This window comes from Palaemon carinicauda, chromosome 8 (genome assembly GCF_036898095.1).
Source record: "Palaemon carinicauda isolate YSFRI2023 chromosome 8, ASM3689809v2, whole genome shotgun sequence".
NCBI lineage: Eukaryota > Metazoa > Arthropoda > Malacostraca > Decapoda > Palaemonidae > Palaemon > Palaemon carinicauda.
The window spans coordinates 38,244,071-38,263,271 of NC_090732.1; the positions used below are offsets into that span (position 1 = coordinate 38,244,071).

At 43.4% G+C, this 19,201-nt stretch overlaps 1 protein-coding gene across 5 annotated transcripts in view; it reads right to left on the minus strand.

Annotated features, from left to right (window-relative positions):
- The window catches only part of LOC137645707 (sphingomyelin phosphodiesterase 5-like), a 184,096-nt gene extending 167,741 nt beyond the window's left edge, over nt 1-16,355 (minus strand). The window contains exons 1-3 of one of the 5 annotated variants that reach the window (XM_068378571.1): nt 14,645-14,755; nt 14,043-14,128; nt 717-883 (exon numbers count right to left, since the gene is read on the minus strand). In XM_068378571.1, the coding sequence (XP_068234672.1) occupies nt 717-883 (167 nt within the window). In that variant the 5' untranslated portion in view covers nt 14,043-14,128; nt 14,645-14,755. Of the gene's footprint in view, nt 1-716; nt 884-1,332; nt 1,459-14,042; nt 14,129-14,644; nt 14,778-14,852; nt 14,914-16,246 lie in introns of those variants that run through there. The other 4 variants (XM_068378572.1, XM_068378569.1, XM_068378570.1 and 1 more) reach the window with 4 other exon arrangements.
- Between the last annotated feature and the right edge of the window lie 2,846 nt (nt 16,356-19,201).

Below are 19,201 nucleotides of genomic sequence, written 5' to 3' on the forward strand. Positions count from 1 at the left end.
CTTGTAATACTAGCGAAGCGAACAAAACCAACATGGCTGCCGACACCGAGGAAGGCCAATCCACTCCCAAAATTAAAATCCACATTACAGGAAAAGCACAAAAGCCCGGTACTGAAAAAAGCTGTCAAAACAAACTATGGTACTTAACATTAGTAAAGGTGAAGTAGCAGCATCACTCATGATGAAATAACGCCCAACACGGGAAAAACACCAAAAGCACAAACAATACGACTATGCGGGCAAGTCCAAAACAGCACTTCCAACTAGGGTTGTAGCTTAGCAAGTAATAATAATAATAATAACACATGGGAATGTCTTGCACTTGCATGTATGTTGAGAATAATTTTACTAATCAAGTTCTCAACTTGAGGACAATATCACCAAGAAACTACAGTATAGCATCAAAGCCAGAATCTGCCAAGTTTCCAGCCAGTGGTGACAGAGGTCTGTCTACACCGACTACTGAAATCAAAGAGGAGTTATAGTGAGTGGGCGTTGGGTGGTGCTTCCCCGCTACTGACTGGTAACAACTTATATGGTTGTTAACACTTCGTTAAAGGTTGTAACAGCAGTGTTTCAGCTTCACTGAAGTCATACTCTTACATAAAGAGTGAGGATTTGTACTTATGTTGAAACAAATATAATACTGTACAGTATAATATATTATTATACACAATTTAACAGTAATAATAATTTCATAAACTTAAGAGACATACCTTACAACTCTGTAGATGATTGTGTTCCTATCATGACAGGTGAATACAAATGACGATATAGCTATTGATGCAGCATGTTGAAATGGGATCATCAGAATACAGGTAACACCATCCAAGAACTTCCACCCAATGTGAGCATATCGGCTATCACGGAGAACTGTCATCATCTACAAGAGAAAGGATATTCTATTCCAGAGTTGATTTTATAAAATTAAATTTAATTTGTGACTTACATAAACAGTATATTAATACTAATTCAAACAGCAGCAACAGCTGAACTCCACAGAGTATGATAAATTTGGAAGTAATTTGTACTTTTCCTTAACTATACAATACAAAACTGAGTCCTTTATATAGGAGAATCATAACAGCAAGGCCAGAATGTGGCAATTAAAAATTATAACAAGGTCTCAACAACTGGCCAGTAGTTACCAGTATAGTTGCAGGGAAGCACCGACCACCCCCTGCTCACTGACAAACCCCTTTGATTGCAGCTGGGACTTTCTAAAGGGTGGGTAATGCTGGGAAAGTATAATAAATGTATCAGCTTTGTATAGATATGGAAAAATATAAATTACCTGCAAATTTGTCATTTGTTCCCACACAATATACAAACCCTTGTCCTTTGCATAGGAGATTCGTCCTTAGGCAGGAGGAAGTCCCCATTCCAACTAGAGGAAAAACTTCATCTCGGGATACTTAAAACTCATGCTTTGTGGTTTAGTAATACCAGAGTGCACAGGACCCTGGCACCAAGGGTTGTTCCAAGCTGAATATCTCTGTGTCGTAAGAAACTGGCATATTATTATTATCATTATTATTATCACTTGCTAAGCTACAACACTAGTTGGAAAAGTAGAATGCTATAAGCCCATGGGCTCCAACAGGGAAAATAGCCCAGTGAGGAAAGGAAATAAATATATATACTACGAGAGAAGTCTAAGAACAATAATAACATTAAAATAAATCTTTCTTTTATAAACTATAAAAACTTCAAAATAACAAGAGGAAGAGAAACAAGATAGAATAGTGTGCTCGAGTGTACTCTAAGCATTGATCTCTACTCCAAGACAGTGAAAGACCATGGTACAGAATGTGATGTCTTGATGCCCTGGATGGGGTGTTCATTGGGACCGTTTTGGCATCCTTGGTCTCTCTGCAGGATGGAAGGTACTCCTCCAGAAGCAAAGGTCTGGAGGGTTCTTCCCGCCTAGAGGAAGGCTATCCCTCACTTGCATAAGGAACTGCAGCAGGATGGTCATTCTCCTTGGAGATGGGGCGTAGTTCCGGAGGGACTATCTCTATAGGAGAGAGACAGAACGAGGATGTCAGTGAGACCTCCCGTGGAGATCAAGAGCCTCGGCTAATTCGAGGGTGATGAGTATCTCCTGAGGGAGGAGTCATATGCTCCATTCTCCTCTTTTTCTTCATTATCAATTACACCGGGGAGAAGTCTTGCTGATGTCCACCTCCACATTTGCTGCTCCCCACTTCTTCTTCAGGAGCAAGACAATCATCTACGGAGATGGAGGTCTGCGCGGGGCTGGCCCCGAGGCTTTTTTATCTGATGGTGGGGAGGCTGAGCTGGGTGAAAATGACTTCTCCAGTGGGATTCTTAGGGTGTTGACTACTGTCTGGTCTGTATGAAGAACGCCGATGACAGCTTGATGTACTGCTTTAACCAAGGCGTCAAACCATGAGGGTTCTATACGTGACACATAGAAGACTGGAAGCTCCTAAGGTAGGCTAGACAATGGAGATCACCTCCTAGGAGTTTGCAGTCTTGGAGCCTGAAGTGAAGGAGAGTTAGGTCTCTTACATGAAAATACTGGCACAGACATGGCCTCTAGCTCCAGGACCGAGGTCACATAACTAGTTGCAGGATGTGGGATGCCATAGCGAAGCTATTGGAGTCATTGATAAGATCTTGTTTATCCTGACTTGGCTGAGGACTTTTTCACCAGACCGAATGGAGGAAAAAAAAAAGGCACACCTCTAGGCCGTCCCAACGATCTTAGAGTACATGATAAATTCGTAGATAATTTGTATTTTTCCTAACTATACAAACCTTACCTATTTAATAGGGGTATTACTTTCGGTGTGGCTGAAATGATGAGCCATTAATTTTTAACAAGGGTTAACTACCCACACCGCTAGTTAGCGGGGGGGGGTAAGGAGGGTAGCTTGCTACCGCTCCCCCTCACACACCTGTGATTGAGCTCACTTTGCTTGGAGGTAGGACTTCAAGGGTGATAGGGCTGGCGGGCAAGTTTGGTTAAATGGCTAAGGTTTGCATAGTTAGGAAAAATACAAATTATCTGCAATATGTCATTTGTTCCGTAACTGGAATACAAACCATGCTATTTAATAAGAGTAACTCACCCATTAGGAAAGGTGGACATCCCACCAATCTGGCTTTTTGGCTTTACCCGGGGGCTCCTTATCTGAGTGTGTTAGCACTCAAGGAATAAGGACTCCCTGCGCCTCACTAAAACCTTGCTACGCAAGGTTCGCAGCCTACCCAAGCTGTGTATGAAGGTATGTAGAAATGTGACTCGTCCTAGAAAGTTATTCCGAAGTTTTTTAGATGGAAAAACTGTGCACTAGGACTTTCCCAATACCACCTCATCAGGGTATGGGGACGCAACAGTATTAATCTTAATACTAGGTACACAAGGGATGCTCCCTTGTGTACCTAGTATTAAGATTAGTACTGTTTACCTGCAGTGGTTTGAGGTCAGCTATGTAGAGAACCCAGGATGCTGCTTTTCCCCAAGAGAGGGGATGATGAAGAAAAAATAAGGGTCAGTCAAACCTTTTCATTCATGCATACTAAAACCGGGTAACAATGCCCTCAACCTTCTGCTACTTGTCCAATAAGGAGCTTAAGGTTTTAAACCAGCTGTTGTGCAGCCACCACAGGACCGATAGAAAACGTATCGAGTCTCCTGTGGGTCACGTCTTGCAGGTAGTGGGAAGTGGACATGTTTAGAAGTTTCCACACCCCAGCTTGAAGAACCTGCGTCACTGAGTAGTTTCTTTTGAATGCCAGGGACGTAGCTATGCCCCTGACATCATGTGCTCTGGGGCGACGTGACGGAGGAGGGTCTAGATTCAGTGCAAGGTCAATGACCCTGCAAATCCATGCTGAGATGGTGTTCTTGGTGACCCTCCTCATGGTCCTTCCTGTGCTGACGAATAGTGCAGGCACATGAGGACAGGCTGCTTCTGTTCTCTTGAGGTACAGCCTCAAACTCCTGACTGGGCATAGTAAGAGATAGTCTGGGTCATCTGTTACAGTACGGAGACTAGAAATCCAGAAGGAGTCGAATCGAGGATCCGCTACTCCAGGGATCTGAGTCTTAGCAATAAACTCAGGAACAAAGCTGCACGTTACCTCTCCCATCCCCTTGAATGGGAGATGGCGTATGCAAGACCTTGAAGTTCGCTGACTCGCTTGGCCGAGGCCAAAGCTAGCAGGAACACGGTCTTCCAAAACAGGTGGCGATCTGTTGCCTGGCGTAATGGTTCATAGGGAGGTCTCTTAAGAGACCTGAGAACTCGAACCACGTTCCATGAGAGAGGTCTCACTTCTGACTGGGGGCAGGTAAGTTTGTCACTCTGTATGAGTAGAGAAAGTTCTAGCAATGAAGAAATGTCCATTCCTTTCAGTCTGAAGACGAGGCTTAAGGCGCTTTCACTGCCGAGACTGATAGGTGCATTTCTTCACCCAAATACACGAGGAACTCTGCTATTGCTGGAATAGTGGCATCGAGTGGGGAGATACCCTTTCCACGATACCAACCACAAAAAACTTTCCACTTTGCCTGGTAGACTGCTACTGATGATTTTCGCAGGTGTCCAGATATCCTGATCGCAACTTGTAGCGAAAATCCTCTCTCAGAGAGGAGATGCTGGATAGTCTCCAGGCGTGAAGTCGTAGCGAAGCTACGGCTTTGTGGAAGATGTTGGCATGTGGTTGTTTGAGTAGATTGTGTCGTGGAGGGAGTTCTCTTGGAGCCTCCGTTTGGAGTTGCAGAAGGTCCGGGAACCATTCTGCGTGATGCCATAGCTGAGTTATGATTGTCATTGAAAGATTGATCAATATTCTGGTCTTGTTGAGTACCCTCCTCATCAAACAGAAAGAGGGAAAGGCGTAAACGTCGATGTCGTCCCACCGTTGTTGGAAAGCATCTTCCCAGAGAGCCTTGGGGTCTGAGACTGGGGAACAGTACAGGGGGAGCCTGAAGTTCAGGGCCGTTGCGAAGAGGTCCACAGTCGGAGAACCCCACAAAGTCAGGACTTTGTTGGCTACTATATGATCCAAAGATCACTCGGTACTCACTATCTGAGATGCTCTGCTCAGGTTGTCAGCAGGCACATTCCTTTTGCCAGAAATGAAGCGTGCCGATAGTGGTAGCGAATGGATTTCGGGCCATCTCAGTATCTCTACTGCTAGATATGAGAGTTGCAGCGAAAAAGTACCTCCTTGTTTGTTGATGTAGGCCACTACTGTGGTCTTGTCGCTCATCACCACCACAGAGTGGCTTGCCAGGAACTGTTGGAACTGTTGAAGGGCCAGAAAGATGGCCGTCATCTCTAGGAGATTTATGTGGAGGTACTTTTCTGACTCTGACCAGAGACCTGAGGTCGTGTGGTGCAGCACGTGGGGCCCCCACCCTTTTTTTTGAAGCGTCCGAAAACAGCATCAACTCCAGGGGGAGGACGAGAAGGTCCACTCCCTTTCGTAGATTCTCGTCTGTCACCCACCACTGGAGGTCTGTCAGTTCCGCAGGTCCCATGGGGATCTGGATGTCCAGGGACTCGTGTGCTTGATTCCACCGGGACTTGAGTCGCCACTGGAGGGATCTCATCCTGAGCCGACCATTGGGAACTAGACAGGCCAGCGATGAAAGGTGACCGAGGAGACGTAGCCACGATATGGCTGGAAGTTGTTCTCGTCTGAGAAAAGGTCTTGCGACCTTTCTCAGCCTTGCTATCCTGTTGTCTGATGGGAAGGCTTTGTAGAGAATGGTGTCTACAATTATGCCTAAGTATACCAGTCTTTGAGTGGGAAGCAGACAGGACTTCTCGAGATTTACCATGATCCCCAGATCCTGGCAAAGTCTCAGAAGTTTGTCTCGGTCTTGAAGAAGGGTTGACACCATGTCTGCTAGGATTAGCCAATCGTCCAGATAACGGAGGAGACGGATGCCAGTCCTGTGTGCCCAAGATGACACTAGGGTAAACACTCTGGTGAAGACTTGTGGTGCTGTGGAAAGACCGAAGCACAGCACCTTGAACTGGTATATTCTGTTGTCTAGGCTGAATCTTAAGTACTTCCTTGAAGACGGATGGACTGGGATCTGGAAGTATGCGTGCTTTAAGTCCAGTGTGCATATGAAGTCTTGCGGTCTTACTGCTAATCAGACCGTGTCTACCATCTCCATGCTGAACGGAGTTTGTTGGACAAACTTGTTCAGAGCTGAGAGGTCGATGACTGGTCTCCAGACTCCAGACGCCTTCTTTACAAGAAAGTCAACTGAAGAAGCCTGAGGATCCGTCGAGGACCTCTTGGAGAGCGCCCTTCTTCAACAGGGTCTGGACTTCTGCCCAAAGGGCTTGCCCCCTTGCCGATCCCATGGCAAGAGAGTTCAATGACACTGGATTCCTGGTCAGGGGAGGTAGAGATGTTATGAACGGGATGCGATATCCCAAACTGATCACAGAGATTGTCCAGGAACCGGCCCCGAGTTGCTTCCACCTGTTTGCGCAACTTTGTAGGCATCCCCCCACTGGTGGAAATGCAGGGAGACTGCCTATCCCAGGGTTTGCGGCCTCGGCTGCTTCCTCTAGGATTTTTCCCTCCCCTGGAGGACTTTTTGCCTTTCCTGTCTTTGACAAGAAAAGGGCTTAGACACCGTTGTCTTTGTTGCAGTTTTTGTCGTCGCTGTGGTCTTGGTTGGATGGGACTGCTGTGGTGCTGGAGGTTTATAGGGCTTACATGTTAAAGGAAGGAGGAGGGAGTTTTGATGAGACTTCCTCCACCTCTCAGCAGCAAGTTCCACATCCTTAGGCTCAAACAGATGGGACCCCTCTATGGAGGAATGTCTGAGCCTATTGATCTCGACGCTAGGGACCTTCTGGTGGAACCTTTCAGCTACTGCATCTCGACGTTTCAAGATGATATTTGCCCACAAGTTCAAGACTTGGTGGGCAAGAAACTCGATCGTGCGAGTACCTGAGAGTAGGAAAGTTTCCATAGCTTTCCTGGTACGTTCCTTGGAGAAATCCTCGGATCGTATCAGGATACCTAAGGTCCCTAACCAGATATCAAGCCACAAAGTAGATTGCATAGCATACTTCGTGACACTCTCCTGGTTAAGGATCTCGGCTGCCGAGACTGAGATCTGCCAGTTGGAGAGTCTCTCAAGAGGGATTTCCCTGGTTAGCTCTTCCAGCGAGTGGTGAAGAGGAAGAGCTGAACTGGGCTCCTCCAGGATCTCGAAGTACCTCCTCTGCTGTACGTGAGGAGGTGGGAGGAGCTTGTTCATGGTACCGGAACGGTTGGAGGAGGCAAACTCGGAGTGCTGCTGGGCGAGCTTGTCCCTGGTACTCTTCCCCCGTTGAGACCAGGGCAGGGCTGCACTGGTCTTTGAGGGTTTTTGAGTACCAAATACGCGGTCTAGGACCATGACTTTGTCCTCTCGAGGGGGATCTCTGGGTCGGAAAACCCGTTGAGAACCCTCACTAGAGTCAGAACCTGCCAGAATGCATGTTCTGACTCCTGCTGGTCTCCTCCTGTTGTAGGACTTGCAGCGAAGTCTTCTTCTGTCCCCAAAGGCTCTTCTTGGGGAGAGTCGCAGACATTCCCTGAGTGGCTGGCTAGCTCCATTCTAGCCCTGGCGGAGGACTTCGGCATGGTTTTGGAGTCTTTGGATTCCTTCCGGAGGAGTTAGGCCTCCAACATCGATGTGTGTGGCATGTCCCTTCTGTTCTCAGACTGCGGGGAACTCTCGGCGTGAAGAGAGATTTCCTCCATTGGTGCGATGGGGGAGTGTCTCTCTTTGCGTGGTTCCCTAGGTGACGGGAGATCTTTGTCCGACAGGGATGGAGAGTATGCCTGAGGAACAGGAGGAACTTGCCTCGATGGCCTGCATGAAGTCAGCTTCACCCTCGGGGAAGTGACCGCGTCCGAAACTCCACTTTTCCTCTTTAAAGGGGTAGAGGAAGACATGGTTCCATGCCATAGATCTAGAGCTATAGGTTGCTCTAATGAGCGATCAGATAGGACAGGCTTGAAAGCCTGCGTTATGGCTCTGATTAAGGCATCAAACCAGGGCTGCTGGCTGACAGACGCACTGTCAGACAGACTCTTTGAAGGGAAAGGCATCTAAGATTCCCTGGGAGGAGTTACTGGACTAGGTGGGTTTGCCTTAGAAGGTAGCTTAGGGATCCTGAACCCCTCTGCATGAAATCGTTTCCCTTCTCCCACAATGCGCGATGGTATGCACTTGCGGGGAGGGGAATGAGGCGATGGCGACCTTGCCAAATGACATGCCTGTTGATGCGGATGCTTGCGCGAGGGAGAATAACGGTGCTCGCGCGAGGGGGGAATAACGGTGCTCGCGCGAGGGGGGAATAACGGTGCTCGCGCGAGGGGGGAATAACGGTGCTCGCGCGAGGGGGGAATAACGGTGCTCGCGCGAGGGGGGAATAACGGTGCTCGCGCGAGGGGGGAATAACGGTGCTCGCGCGAGGGGGGAATAACGGTGCTCGCGCGAGGGGGGAATAACGGTGCTCGCGCGAGGGGGGAATAACGGTGCTCGCGCGAGGGGGGGAATAACGGTGCTCGCGCGAGGGGGGAATAACAGTGCTCGCGCGAGGGGGAATGTTGGCAAGTGCGCGCGCGGGAGAATGTTGGCGAGCGCGCACGGGAGAATGTTGGCGAGCGCGCACGGGAGAATGTTGGCGAGCGCGCACGGGAGAATGTTGGCGAGCACGCACGGGAGAATGTTGGCGAGCGCGCACGGGAGAATGTTACATCATGATGAGCGCGCGGGAGAATGTTGGCGAGTGTGGCCGCACAGGAGAATCATGATGAGCGCGCGGGAGAATGTTGGCGAGCGCAGGCGCGCAAGAGAATCATAATGAGCGCGCAAGAGAGTGTTGGCGCGCGTCTGTAGGAGAGAGCGGGCGAGTGCACGCATCTTTGTGTGTGCGTGCAGGAGAAAGATGGTGCGCAGGTGATCACACATGCTCTGGCTAGCGCTGACGTGCATGTAAAGGTTGGCGGGCAGATGAGGGTGGCAACATGGTTGTCACCTCATCTACGAACTTGTGCGCAGGAGAGTGATGGCGCACAAGATGGCACACAGGAGAGCGCTGGTGGGCAGGAGATGTGGAGCGCACATGTTGGCGCGCAGGTAAAAGTTGGCGGGCAGGTGAGGGTGGCAACATGGTTGTCACCTCACCTAACAACTTATGCGCAGGAGAGTGATGGCGCGCAAGATGGCGCAAAGGAAAGCGCTGATGCGCAGGTGATGTGGAGCGCACATGTTGGCGAGCAGGAGAGCGCTGGTGCGCAGGAGAACATTGGCGCGCAGGAAAATGCTTCGCGCAGGTGGGCGCTGGCACGTAGGAGATTGTGGGCGAGTGAGTGCAGGGCATGTGAGCGCAAGGCGCATAGGGGCAGGAGAGCACTGGTGCGCAGGAGAGGTCAAGAGCGCTGTGGTGTGCTGGCGCGTAGGCGACTCTGGGCGTGTTTGCGCAAGGTGCGCAGGTGATCATGGGCGAGTGTGCACATGTGAGCGCATGTGCACATGTGGGCGCGTGTGCGCATGGCACGCAGGAGAGTGCTGAAGATCAGGATACTGATGGCGTGTAAGCGCATGTTGGCGCGCAAGTGCGAGAGGCTGCTGCCCTCTGTGAGGGCGAGCAGGATGAGTGGTGCGCAGAAGGGTTGTTGTTTGACGAGCTGCTGGTGAGCGTTGGTTAGGGCGCGTAGGAGCGTGGTGCGCAGGGCGACAGTGATGGCTCGCAATAGCGCACTTTGGAGGAGCTTTATTAGGCTCATACAGGGATGGCGATGGAAGGTCGGCAGGTCTGTTGGATGGATGGTCAACGTGTCCTTTAAAAGGACGACCATCCACCAAAGAAGATTGCGAACGATCTGCAGAGAGGTCCAGGACCGAAGTCACAAGACTGGTTGCAGGTGCAGTGAGGGACGATTGAAGGTCTAGAGGATCCTCTGCGGGGGACTGCATTGGAGACGTTGAACCAAAGAGGTGCCTCCTCACCGCAGGTGAAGGAAGGCCTCTAAGGCGAAGAGGAAAGCGAGCCATCCAACGGATGCACCCTCTGGGGGCCGTTGGATCAGCAAGCTGACCCTCAGCAGTCCTCCGAAGAGGAGTCTCTGTAAGTGAACTCCCCCAAGGGAAAAGAAACACTAGCAGGAGACCCCGATGATTAACTTAGTTTCCCTCTCGCTGGATGGCCAGGAACGGGGGAAACTAAGTCGGCAGCTACAGTTGTAGAGTTTGGAGTGACAGAGGAGATGGGTGATGTCGCATGAGACACCTCAGCCACAACAACATCGACAAGAATCAGGGGATCTACCTCTGACGGCGACGACGATTGCTTGAGAGAAGCACCCATGCGGATGAACTCAAGCAGTGCCACCTTGGAGGGCGAACCCGTGAGCCCCACGGAGAACCAAATCTGAAATACGGAAGTTAGTGACAAGGCCTCCCCTGGGGAGAGAGGTGATGCTGCTTCGCTAGGGGAAGCAACCTCATCTCTCGAGACCCGGGGTTGGTCAGAAATAAATTGGTCTACACTACTACTCGACGGTCTCTCGAAGGAGACCGACCGAGTAGGAGCTTCGGAGGAGGTTTAGGCGACGGAAGAAGACGCGGCCTTGGGTTTTCCTCCCTTTGAAGCAACCTTCGAAGGAGAAATATCCCGCTTAGACTTCTTCTTCCGCCGTCGCGAAAACCTCTCACACTGGGAGGAAGACCACTCCCTACACTTGTTGACACTATCACAACGTTGATCTCTGCAAGAAGGACAAAGGGCGTGAGGATCAGTCTCAACCGCCGACAAAAAAGTTCCACAGGGGCAGTCGGAGAGTCCAGGGCAGGTGCACATGGTCGCAGAAGTCAACTTCACACACACTCAGTCCAAGAAAATAGAGAAAACAAACTGGCGTTAATGGCTGCCAATTGTCGGCGAGCATGAAGAACAGCAACGACCGTTCACCATCCGAGGTGTGTGAGGGGGAGCGGTAGCAAGCTACCCTCCCTAGCCCCCACTAACTAGCGGTGTGGGTAGTTAACCCTCGTTAAAAATCAATGGCTCGTCATTTCAGCTACGCCAAAAGTAATATCCCTATTAAATAGCGTGGTTTGTATTCCAGTTACGGAACAAACTAGAAAAGGAGGTGGAGTAATGCACCCATTTTATTCTTCCCAGCCTTCTTGGCATTGAGAACTCGCATGCTAACAACAATGCAAGCACGGAGGAAGGGACGCAGGAGACTCTTCAAAGCAACAGAGATAACATCAACAGGTACCACACCCTTAAGCGCATCGAACGGAGAAACAGGAGTCAAGGAAAGCACCATAGGGCCACCCTTATTATTCCTGGCAGAGAGGAGAAACTTTCTCCCTCTGATGGAATACCAGCAATGCCCAAAGAAGAACCACTTCTTTGGGTTCAAGCTGCCGAAAGGACGACTGAAAAGTCCCGTTCCCTCTGAAAGATAATAAAGGATGATGAGATTAACAGCAGGTTTGCACATAAACCTCTCACACATTTGTGACTTGTCCAAAAAAACAACTGATATCCTAACTTTAACCAGGATTACTCAAACATAGCAGCCTATCTGCACACTTTTCTATTTAACTTGAATAAGAAAGTAAAAAGATTAAATTTTAAAAAGCAGGAGTAAGTGTGTATAGCTATCCAAATTAAAAATTGAGTACTGTATCTCAGAGACTGGCAGGTGGGCAGAACTTCAACATTACCTGTCAGTAGTTATACTACAGTACTGTACCTCGCTAAAGTTTCAACCTATTCCACCCATTTATTAAAAGACAAGGTTTTGTATTCATATAGAAATAAATAAAAATATCACTTTCTCCCCTAACATAAAGTAATACCCCGCTTTATGATGGTTCAATATAAGTCACTCACCTTCAAGTGTTGAATACATAAGTAAAATCCAGCCTTACGTCAGTTTCTACATAAACCATAATAATTAAGTGCTGTACTTTACAGTAATGTGCTTCACATGGAAGCTTATTATGTATAGTAAGTAACTGGTATATGTAAAAAGATAGCACGTTATAAGTGCTTTTTCATGTTCACTATCTGTATGGGGAACATATGTCACTTTATAAGATGAAAATCAGACCTACATAAAAAAAATTGCCATTAGTAGGATATCTTGGAACAAATTAATGATGTAGGATGAGGTATGACTATAATACAGTATCATTATTATTATCAATGCTATAACCCTAAATTGTCCCCTTAACCCTTTTACCCTCAAAGGACGTACTGGTACTTTTCACAAAAGCCATCCCTTTACCCCCATGGATGTACCGGTACGTCCTTGCAAAAAAATGCTATAAAATTTTTTTTTTCATATTTTTGATAATTCTTTGAGAAACTTCAGGCATTTTCCAAGAGAATGAGACCAACCTGACCTCTCTATGTCAAAAATTAAGGCTGTTGGAGCAATTTAAAAAAATATATACTGCAAAATGTGCTGGGAAAAAAATAACCCCTTGGGGATTAAGGGTTGGAAATTTCCAAATAGCCTGGGGATAAAAGGGTTAATTACTTAAACTAAGATTAGACTACTTTTTCTTACAGACAAAATAAGTAAATAGAAAAATACTAAAGTACCCTTCTGCTCAAGGTGCTGTTAGCGGCATATAAACAGGTCTTTAAATCTCATTTACTATGTCAATGCTGATTGTTTGCTCTTACGATAGGGTTGTGAGGAATTGAGGGGGATATGTCCTAGCCTACGGTAATTCTACCTAACCTAACTTGGATCGCCATGTCCTTAATCACCGAGGGGGTATAAAACATCCTGCGAATTCCCCATTCGCTAACACAGCTATATTATAATTTACCATACATCCTATGCTACAGCCACCATTTGGTTGCGGCAACTGTTCTTCCCGTAAAATTTTGCCAGTCTTATAAAATTTACGAACTTCACGAAATTCTCGTGAAAAATCCGAAATTAATAATTTTGCTTTAATAATAAACACAGTTCTGACATTTTGGGATACTGTATGCTAAGCAACTTTTATTTCATACTGTACAGTACAATCTTTTGATAGGTGCAAATAGGATATAAAATTATATACAGTACTATGTAGAACTCAATGGTTGAAATGACCATTAGTGTCAGTTAATGTGAGGCTGAAGAATAACTGGTCACAGGTTCTTCCTATACTGTACCAGTAGTTTATTAACTACAATTGAGAAGTTATGCATAACCTTTACTAGTGAAAGATACAACGTATAATCAGTGCAAAAAGGACGTACTTAACTACACTTAATGTAGCAAAAAACAACTGATATGGAAGGGCACCAGGTTTTAAATGGATTCCCCGACAACTTCAACCCCATTCCACCTCCTTACACTCTGTCTCTGTTTCTTTCTCTCACTCTCCTCTTCCTATTTTAATTGTTGTATTTCTTAAAAATGTTTCTGAAATTACTCTAACTTTTTTTCCACACCACCACCGAGGTCAAATTCAAAATGTGTTTATGTATAAAAGTTTCCATCCTAACCTAAACATATAATATCAGCGTAGGCACAAAAGAGAAGAGAGAGAGAGAGAGAGAGAGAGAGAGAGAGAGAGAGAGAGAGAGAGAGAGAGAGAGACCTGTGGTGGAATCCATTTCAAACCAAGTGCACTCCCCTCTCGGTCATTTTTCGTTGTGATGACTGTAGTTCAGGGGTACAGTAGTTTGTAGCAGGTTGGGTACATCATATATCTTTAATAGTTAGGTAAGGTTAAAGCAAGGTAGGGTGAGGTATGGTATTATTGGGTAGGATAGGGTATGTCAAATCAATTGAAGTAAGTGGTTCATAAAAGGGACATATTATCCTATGAAAGGCTTGGTTAGGGTAAGGGAACAGGAGATTCTGATGTTGACTGGAGGAGAGAGTAGACATCTACAGTTTGATATACGAGTCTGACAAATTTTGATTACTTTTAGTAAAATTTTGCATTTCGTGGACAAAACAGGTGTAAAATTTCAGAAGGTAAACAAACACATGAACTTAGGGTTGCCCACCTTACGTAGGAGCTGTAGACTGTCGTAATCTTAGCTTACACCTAGTCGGTCTTTATCTTGTGTTTTCTTCTCAACCTCGTTTACTCCTGGCAAGGTAATAGTAGAACATTTCGTAAATCATAAAATTATCTTCTATTTGGGCCTTTGAATATCACCAGCCAGTTACTTCCACATGTATAGAAAATGGACACCAACTAACCTAAACTTACCCACCCAACCTAACCTACAAGCCGTGTCCTTACCCAATAGTCTGCAACCCCTCTTATATTGACGTATTCTTAGCAAGTGGTCATCATAAATACGGGTGGCCGCTATCATACATACAGCTACTTAGGTTCTTTAAGTATCTCAGACCAAAATAAACTTAACCCTAAATAAAATTGATGACAAGTACGGTAATAAGAACGTTTACACCCGTCCAAAAGATCTAGATTCACACTTCTAAATATATCTATCAATGTTTCCATAAAAAATGTCAGATCAGGTCAAGCTAACCTAAATGTTTCATTAGCCTTCGTTTTGACACCGATAGTAGGCCTGGTCATTCGTAAATTGTTTGTGTACTTGAAATTAGCGAAACAAACTTTATGATCAAAACAAACCTAATTTAAAGGTTGTAAAAGATAAAATCCGGGTTCGCTTGGAAAACACGGGATACCAACTCCTTTTGTCTGGTTATGAGACTTTGCGATTGTCAGACTGTCTCCGAGTCAGTGTGACGTAACTGACGTAGGTAACGTACTGAGCAGCACTACAATATAATACAATTTATTACATGTACAGTTACGATAATGATATATTGACAATTACCATTAATTTGAAAAATTTGCTGTAAGTATACCAGTAAAGACAGTCTTAGTAACGGTCTATGCGAGTAACATCAGTGGCAAAACATTATTTGTGCCAATTTGTTTATTGCATCATTGGGAGTAAAAAAATAAAAGGGGATGATAACTTTTCCGTTTTGGTATCTTTGTGGCTTACTTTTGAAGATAACTAATTTTCGTAGGGTAATATTTTCCTATTTTCATTTTTTAAGGGAACGGTTCATCGTACGCACGAAGGGTATGGGATATAAAGACATATAATTTATAAAATTAAATTCTGCTTAGATTTGTCGCTATTATTATTTTGGTATGTCAAACTTCGTGTGCGAATGAAACAAAAATTCGTCTTCTAGCTAGCACGTTCATTAACGCTAAAAGAAGCATTTTTTAAAATTCTTTATAAAATGTCACAGAGATGTGATTATTATTATTATTATTATTATTATTATTATTATTATTATTATTATTATTATTATTATTATTATTATTATTATTATTATTATTATTATCTAAGCTATATCCTTAGTTGGAAAAGAAGGATGCTATATAAGCTAAATCCAAAGGCTCCAACAGTGAGGAGAGGAAATAGATAAACTACAAGAGAAGCAATGAACAATTGAAATATATTTTAAGAACAGCGACAACATTAAAATAGATCTTCCATATATAAATTATGGAAATAAAAAAGAGGAAGAGAAATAAGATAAAATACTCTAGCCAAAGACAGTGGAAGACCATGGGTCCATGGCACAAAGGCTATGACACTACCCAAAACTAGAGAACAATTATTTGATTTTGGAGTGTCATTCTAGATCAGCTACTTATCATAGTTAAACTCCACGAGGAAAGTAGCCACCGAACAATTGCTGTGCAGTAGTTGAACGACTGTTAGGGGTATGTGTAGGCAAAGGAAAACTGAGCCGTAACCAGAGGAAGGGTTCCGCCGTAGTACTGTCTGGCCAGTCAAAGGACTCAATAGCTCTCTCGGCATCTCAACGGTGACTGGTCCATAGATTTAAATGGAATATTTTTATTTCAAATTTTATATATTAATTGACGTCGAAAAGGGAAAAAAAAATTGTTTTTTACTGAAATGCCGATCTCGATAATATTTACATCTTAACCCTTATCAGATTACGTTAAACGAAAGCTGAATGATGGCGGACACTGAACACCCAAAGCGCCTGAGGCTAAAGATTGTGGAGAATTTTCATCATGATTTTTTTTTATCTAGTTTTCATATAGGCATAGTGTATTATAGTAGTTTAATGTTTTCTACTTTACGTTTGTCTATTGAAACGGGTAGACTAAGGTAGAGTTGTTATTAACTATACTAGTTGTCTCCTTAAGCTACGTATTTTAGGATATAATACTTACACTGGGTTTTATTATAATCTAAGTGGCGTTAGCTTATAAGCCTTTTTATCACCACAGATTGTCTCCCCGTTCTTCAAGTGCTTCTTGATATGCATTATGAAAACTCAAAGGTTTGGTAGATGTTGAGATAATGTATCACAATGAGACTCCTTATCAAACTAACTAACTGACCAGCTAGTTCGAGAGCTTATTTGTTTAAAGGGTTGATTACAGGCAAAAAATCACACACACACACACACACACACACACACAGAGAGAGAGAGAGAGAGAGAGAGAGAGAGAGAGAGAGAGAGAGAGAGAGAGAGAGAGAGAGAGAGAGAGAGAGATCCTTCGTTGCGTTTAAATAGGTAAATCATGATTTGTTTGCCTTTTTGTATTATTCCCCCATTCACTGACAGACACATGCACAAAGCTTATAAGAACTCAAATGATAAGTTGCTTTCAGGAAAGACAAAACTAAGTGAAAATTAGCGATAAGGGACTATTCACTTGAAAATATCGACTATAGATAGGACTACTCATATATTGTACATCAGTTTATCAAATAGTGACCACTGAGCCACGTAAACAGAAAAAGAGTTTATGGATTATAAACATTCCGCTATGTGAATTTAGTGTTTGAAGAGACTCTTTATCTTGTTAGAAGACCTATTCTAATCATGTGTTTTGGTTTTTGATAATTCCAATAATATTCTCCGTAGTAGGTTGGCCAGGGCACCACCCATTGAGATACAATCGATAGAGAGTTATTGGGTTCTTTGACTGGCCAGGCAGTACTACATTGGATCCTTCTCTCTGATTATGGCTCATTTTCCCTTTGCTTACACATACACCGAATAGTCTGGGCTATTCTTCACATATTCTCCTCTGTCCTCACACCTGACACACTGAGAGTATGAAACAGTTCTTCGCTCAAGGGGTTAACTACCTCTTGGTAAGGGTAGAAGAGACTCTTTAGCTATAGTAAACAGCTCTTTTATGAGAAGGACACTCCAGAATCCAACCATTGTTCTCTTCAGCTGTTTCTCCGTTCTTGAATCGGCTTTGTCTTCATTATAGGCTATAAGTCCATCTTTTTATTTTCTTTGCAAGAGTTCCATTAGTTAATGTTTTTTTTTTTTTTTTTTTTTTTTTTTTTTTTTTGCATTAGCTCTATGTGGTTCTATTCGTAATACCTCCAATTGAATACCTGAATAAAACAATCTCATCTTCCACCATCAATTGTTCCATTTTCTTTTTATTTACTTTAAGAAATATTTCCTTGTATTCTCATATCATAAGGCTATGCTTTCTTTAAATTCTTTGGTGAACATCCTTTCATAGCCTCTTTTATTTCCTTTTATCATTACAACACGCCATTTAATTTGATAGCAAAATGTCAAACCAGAATCCCTTCCTCTTCACAAATACTGTACATGGTGAATGATTACCATTCAATGTTGTTTTTGTTGTTAGAACAATCTATTCTCAAAATTATTATTAATAATTCTATCAGTGTTATTTTACTAATGGTAAATAATATATATATATATATATATATATATATATATATATATATATATATATATATATATATATATATATATATATATATATATATATATATATATATATATATATATATATAAGTAAAAAATCAGCATTATTATCATAACTTCTTTAATCCTTGATGCTATGATTTTGATTCAATATAACTGACGCTTATTCCAACAGTAGGTCTACGGGTTGAGACATTGCTCATATGCTTTCATATACTGTATACGTTTATCTTAAATGTTTACAGACTACTTTATGAATCACTAATTTACAATGTAAAAATTCTAACGCATTCAAATTAAATGTGACCAGTTATTTTGCATGCAATATCTCTATATTGAAAGTAAATTGTAATATTAAGTAAATTAATTTCACATGCTTGTTGGCACCAGCCTAACCGAAAATTCAAGATTTTTCCCTCTTATAACCCTTAGGGTTTTTGGCCATTTTTATTGATTTGTTTGCTTACAAGGCTGCCAGATTGCAAAAACTTGAAATATATTGAAATTCTGCACATCGGTTAGTAATTAACAGCCTAAAATATTGTATTTTCCCGTTTTAGAGTTTTTTACAAATTGTTGTCAGCAATTTGCAAAATGTGGTAATTTTAATTAATTTTTTCTTAGTAATGAATTGGGCACCATTTGACCAAATTTCAATAGAAATAGTATTTTACCCAAAAAAAGTGTCTTGGGTTGTTGGGTCCTTTTTGTAATTCTTTTGGCTTCCATTATTGCGTTATTGATGATGATAGATTTGTCTTAACTTACAGCAAACTTCAGATGCTTGGCAACTTGTGTTCCTTATAACTTCCTGAACCTATCTCATCTGCACGTTTTATCTCATATTTGCTACAGAAAAAGTCCAGTCCTGGAATGTGCTTAAACCATATTATTCAAAGTTAAGTTACAAAAGGGTTGTCAAATTCAGAACCAGAAACCCTGTGCATTACTGCAGAAAGTGAACAACTTTATTGAAAAAAAAAGAATGTTTACATGTTGTGAAAACCCCAAACAATCATTACTTTATTTATTTTTTGTATATATAATACAAATGGTAAAATGAAAGAAAATTTGGTCCAATGAATTTACCAAGTAACTTTGTTGAATCAGGAGATATGAACACTTGGAAGAAATAAACATTTTGATTGTGAATGTATTTAGAGGGTCCCTAGAAAAAAAAAAAGAGAACATTTTGAAGTTATAATTTTACCAGCTGAACTCGGTTGAGTCCCTTGTCAGGCTGGAAGGAACGTAGAGAGTAGAGGTCCCCTTTTTGTTTTTGTTTCATTTATTGATGTCGGCTACCCCCCAAAATTGGGGTAAGTGCCTTGGTATATGTATGTATGTATAATTTTGGTAAGTAGTTCATAACTCATTTAAGATTTCGTGAAGATATACAATACCTTCATGGCATTAT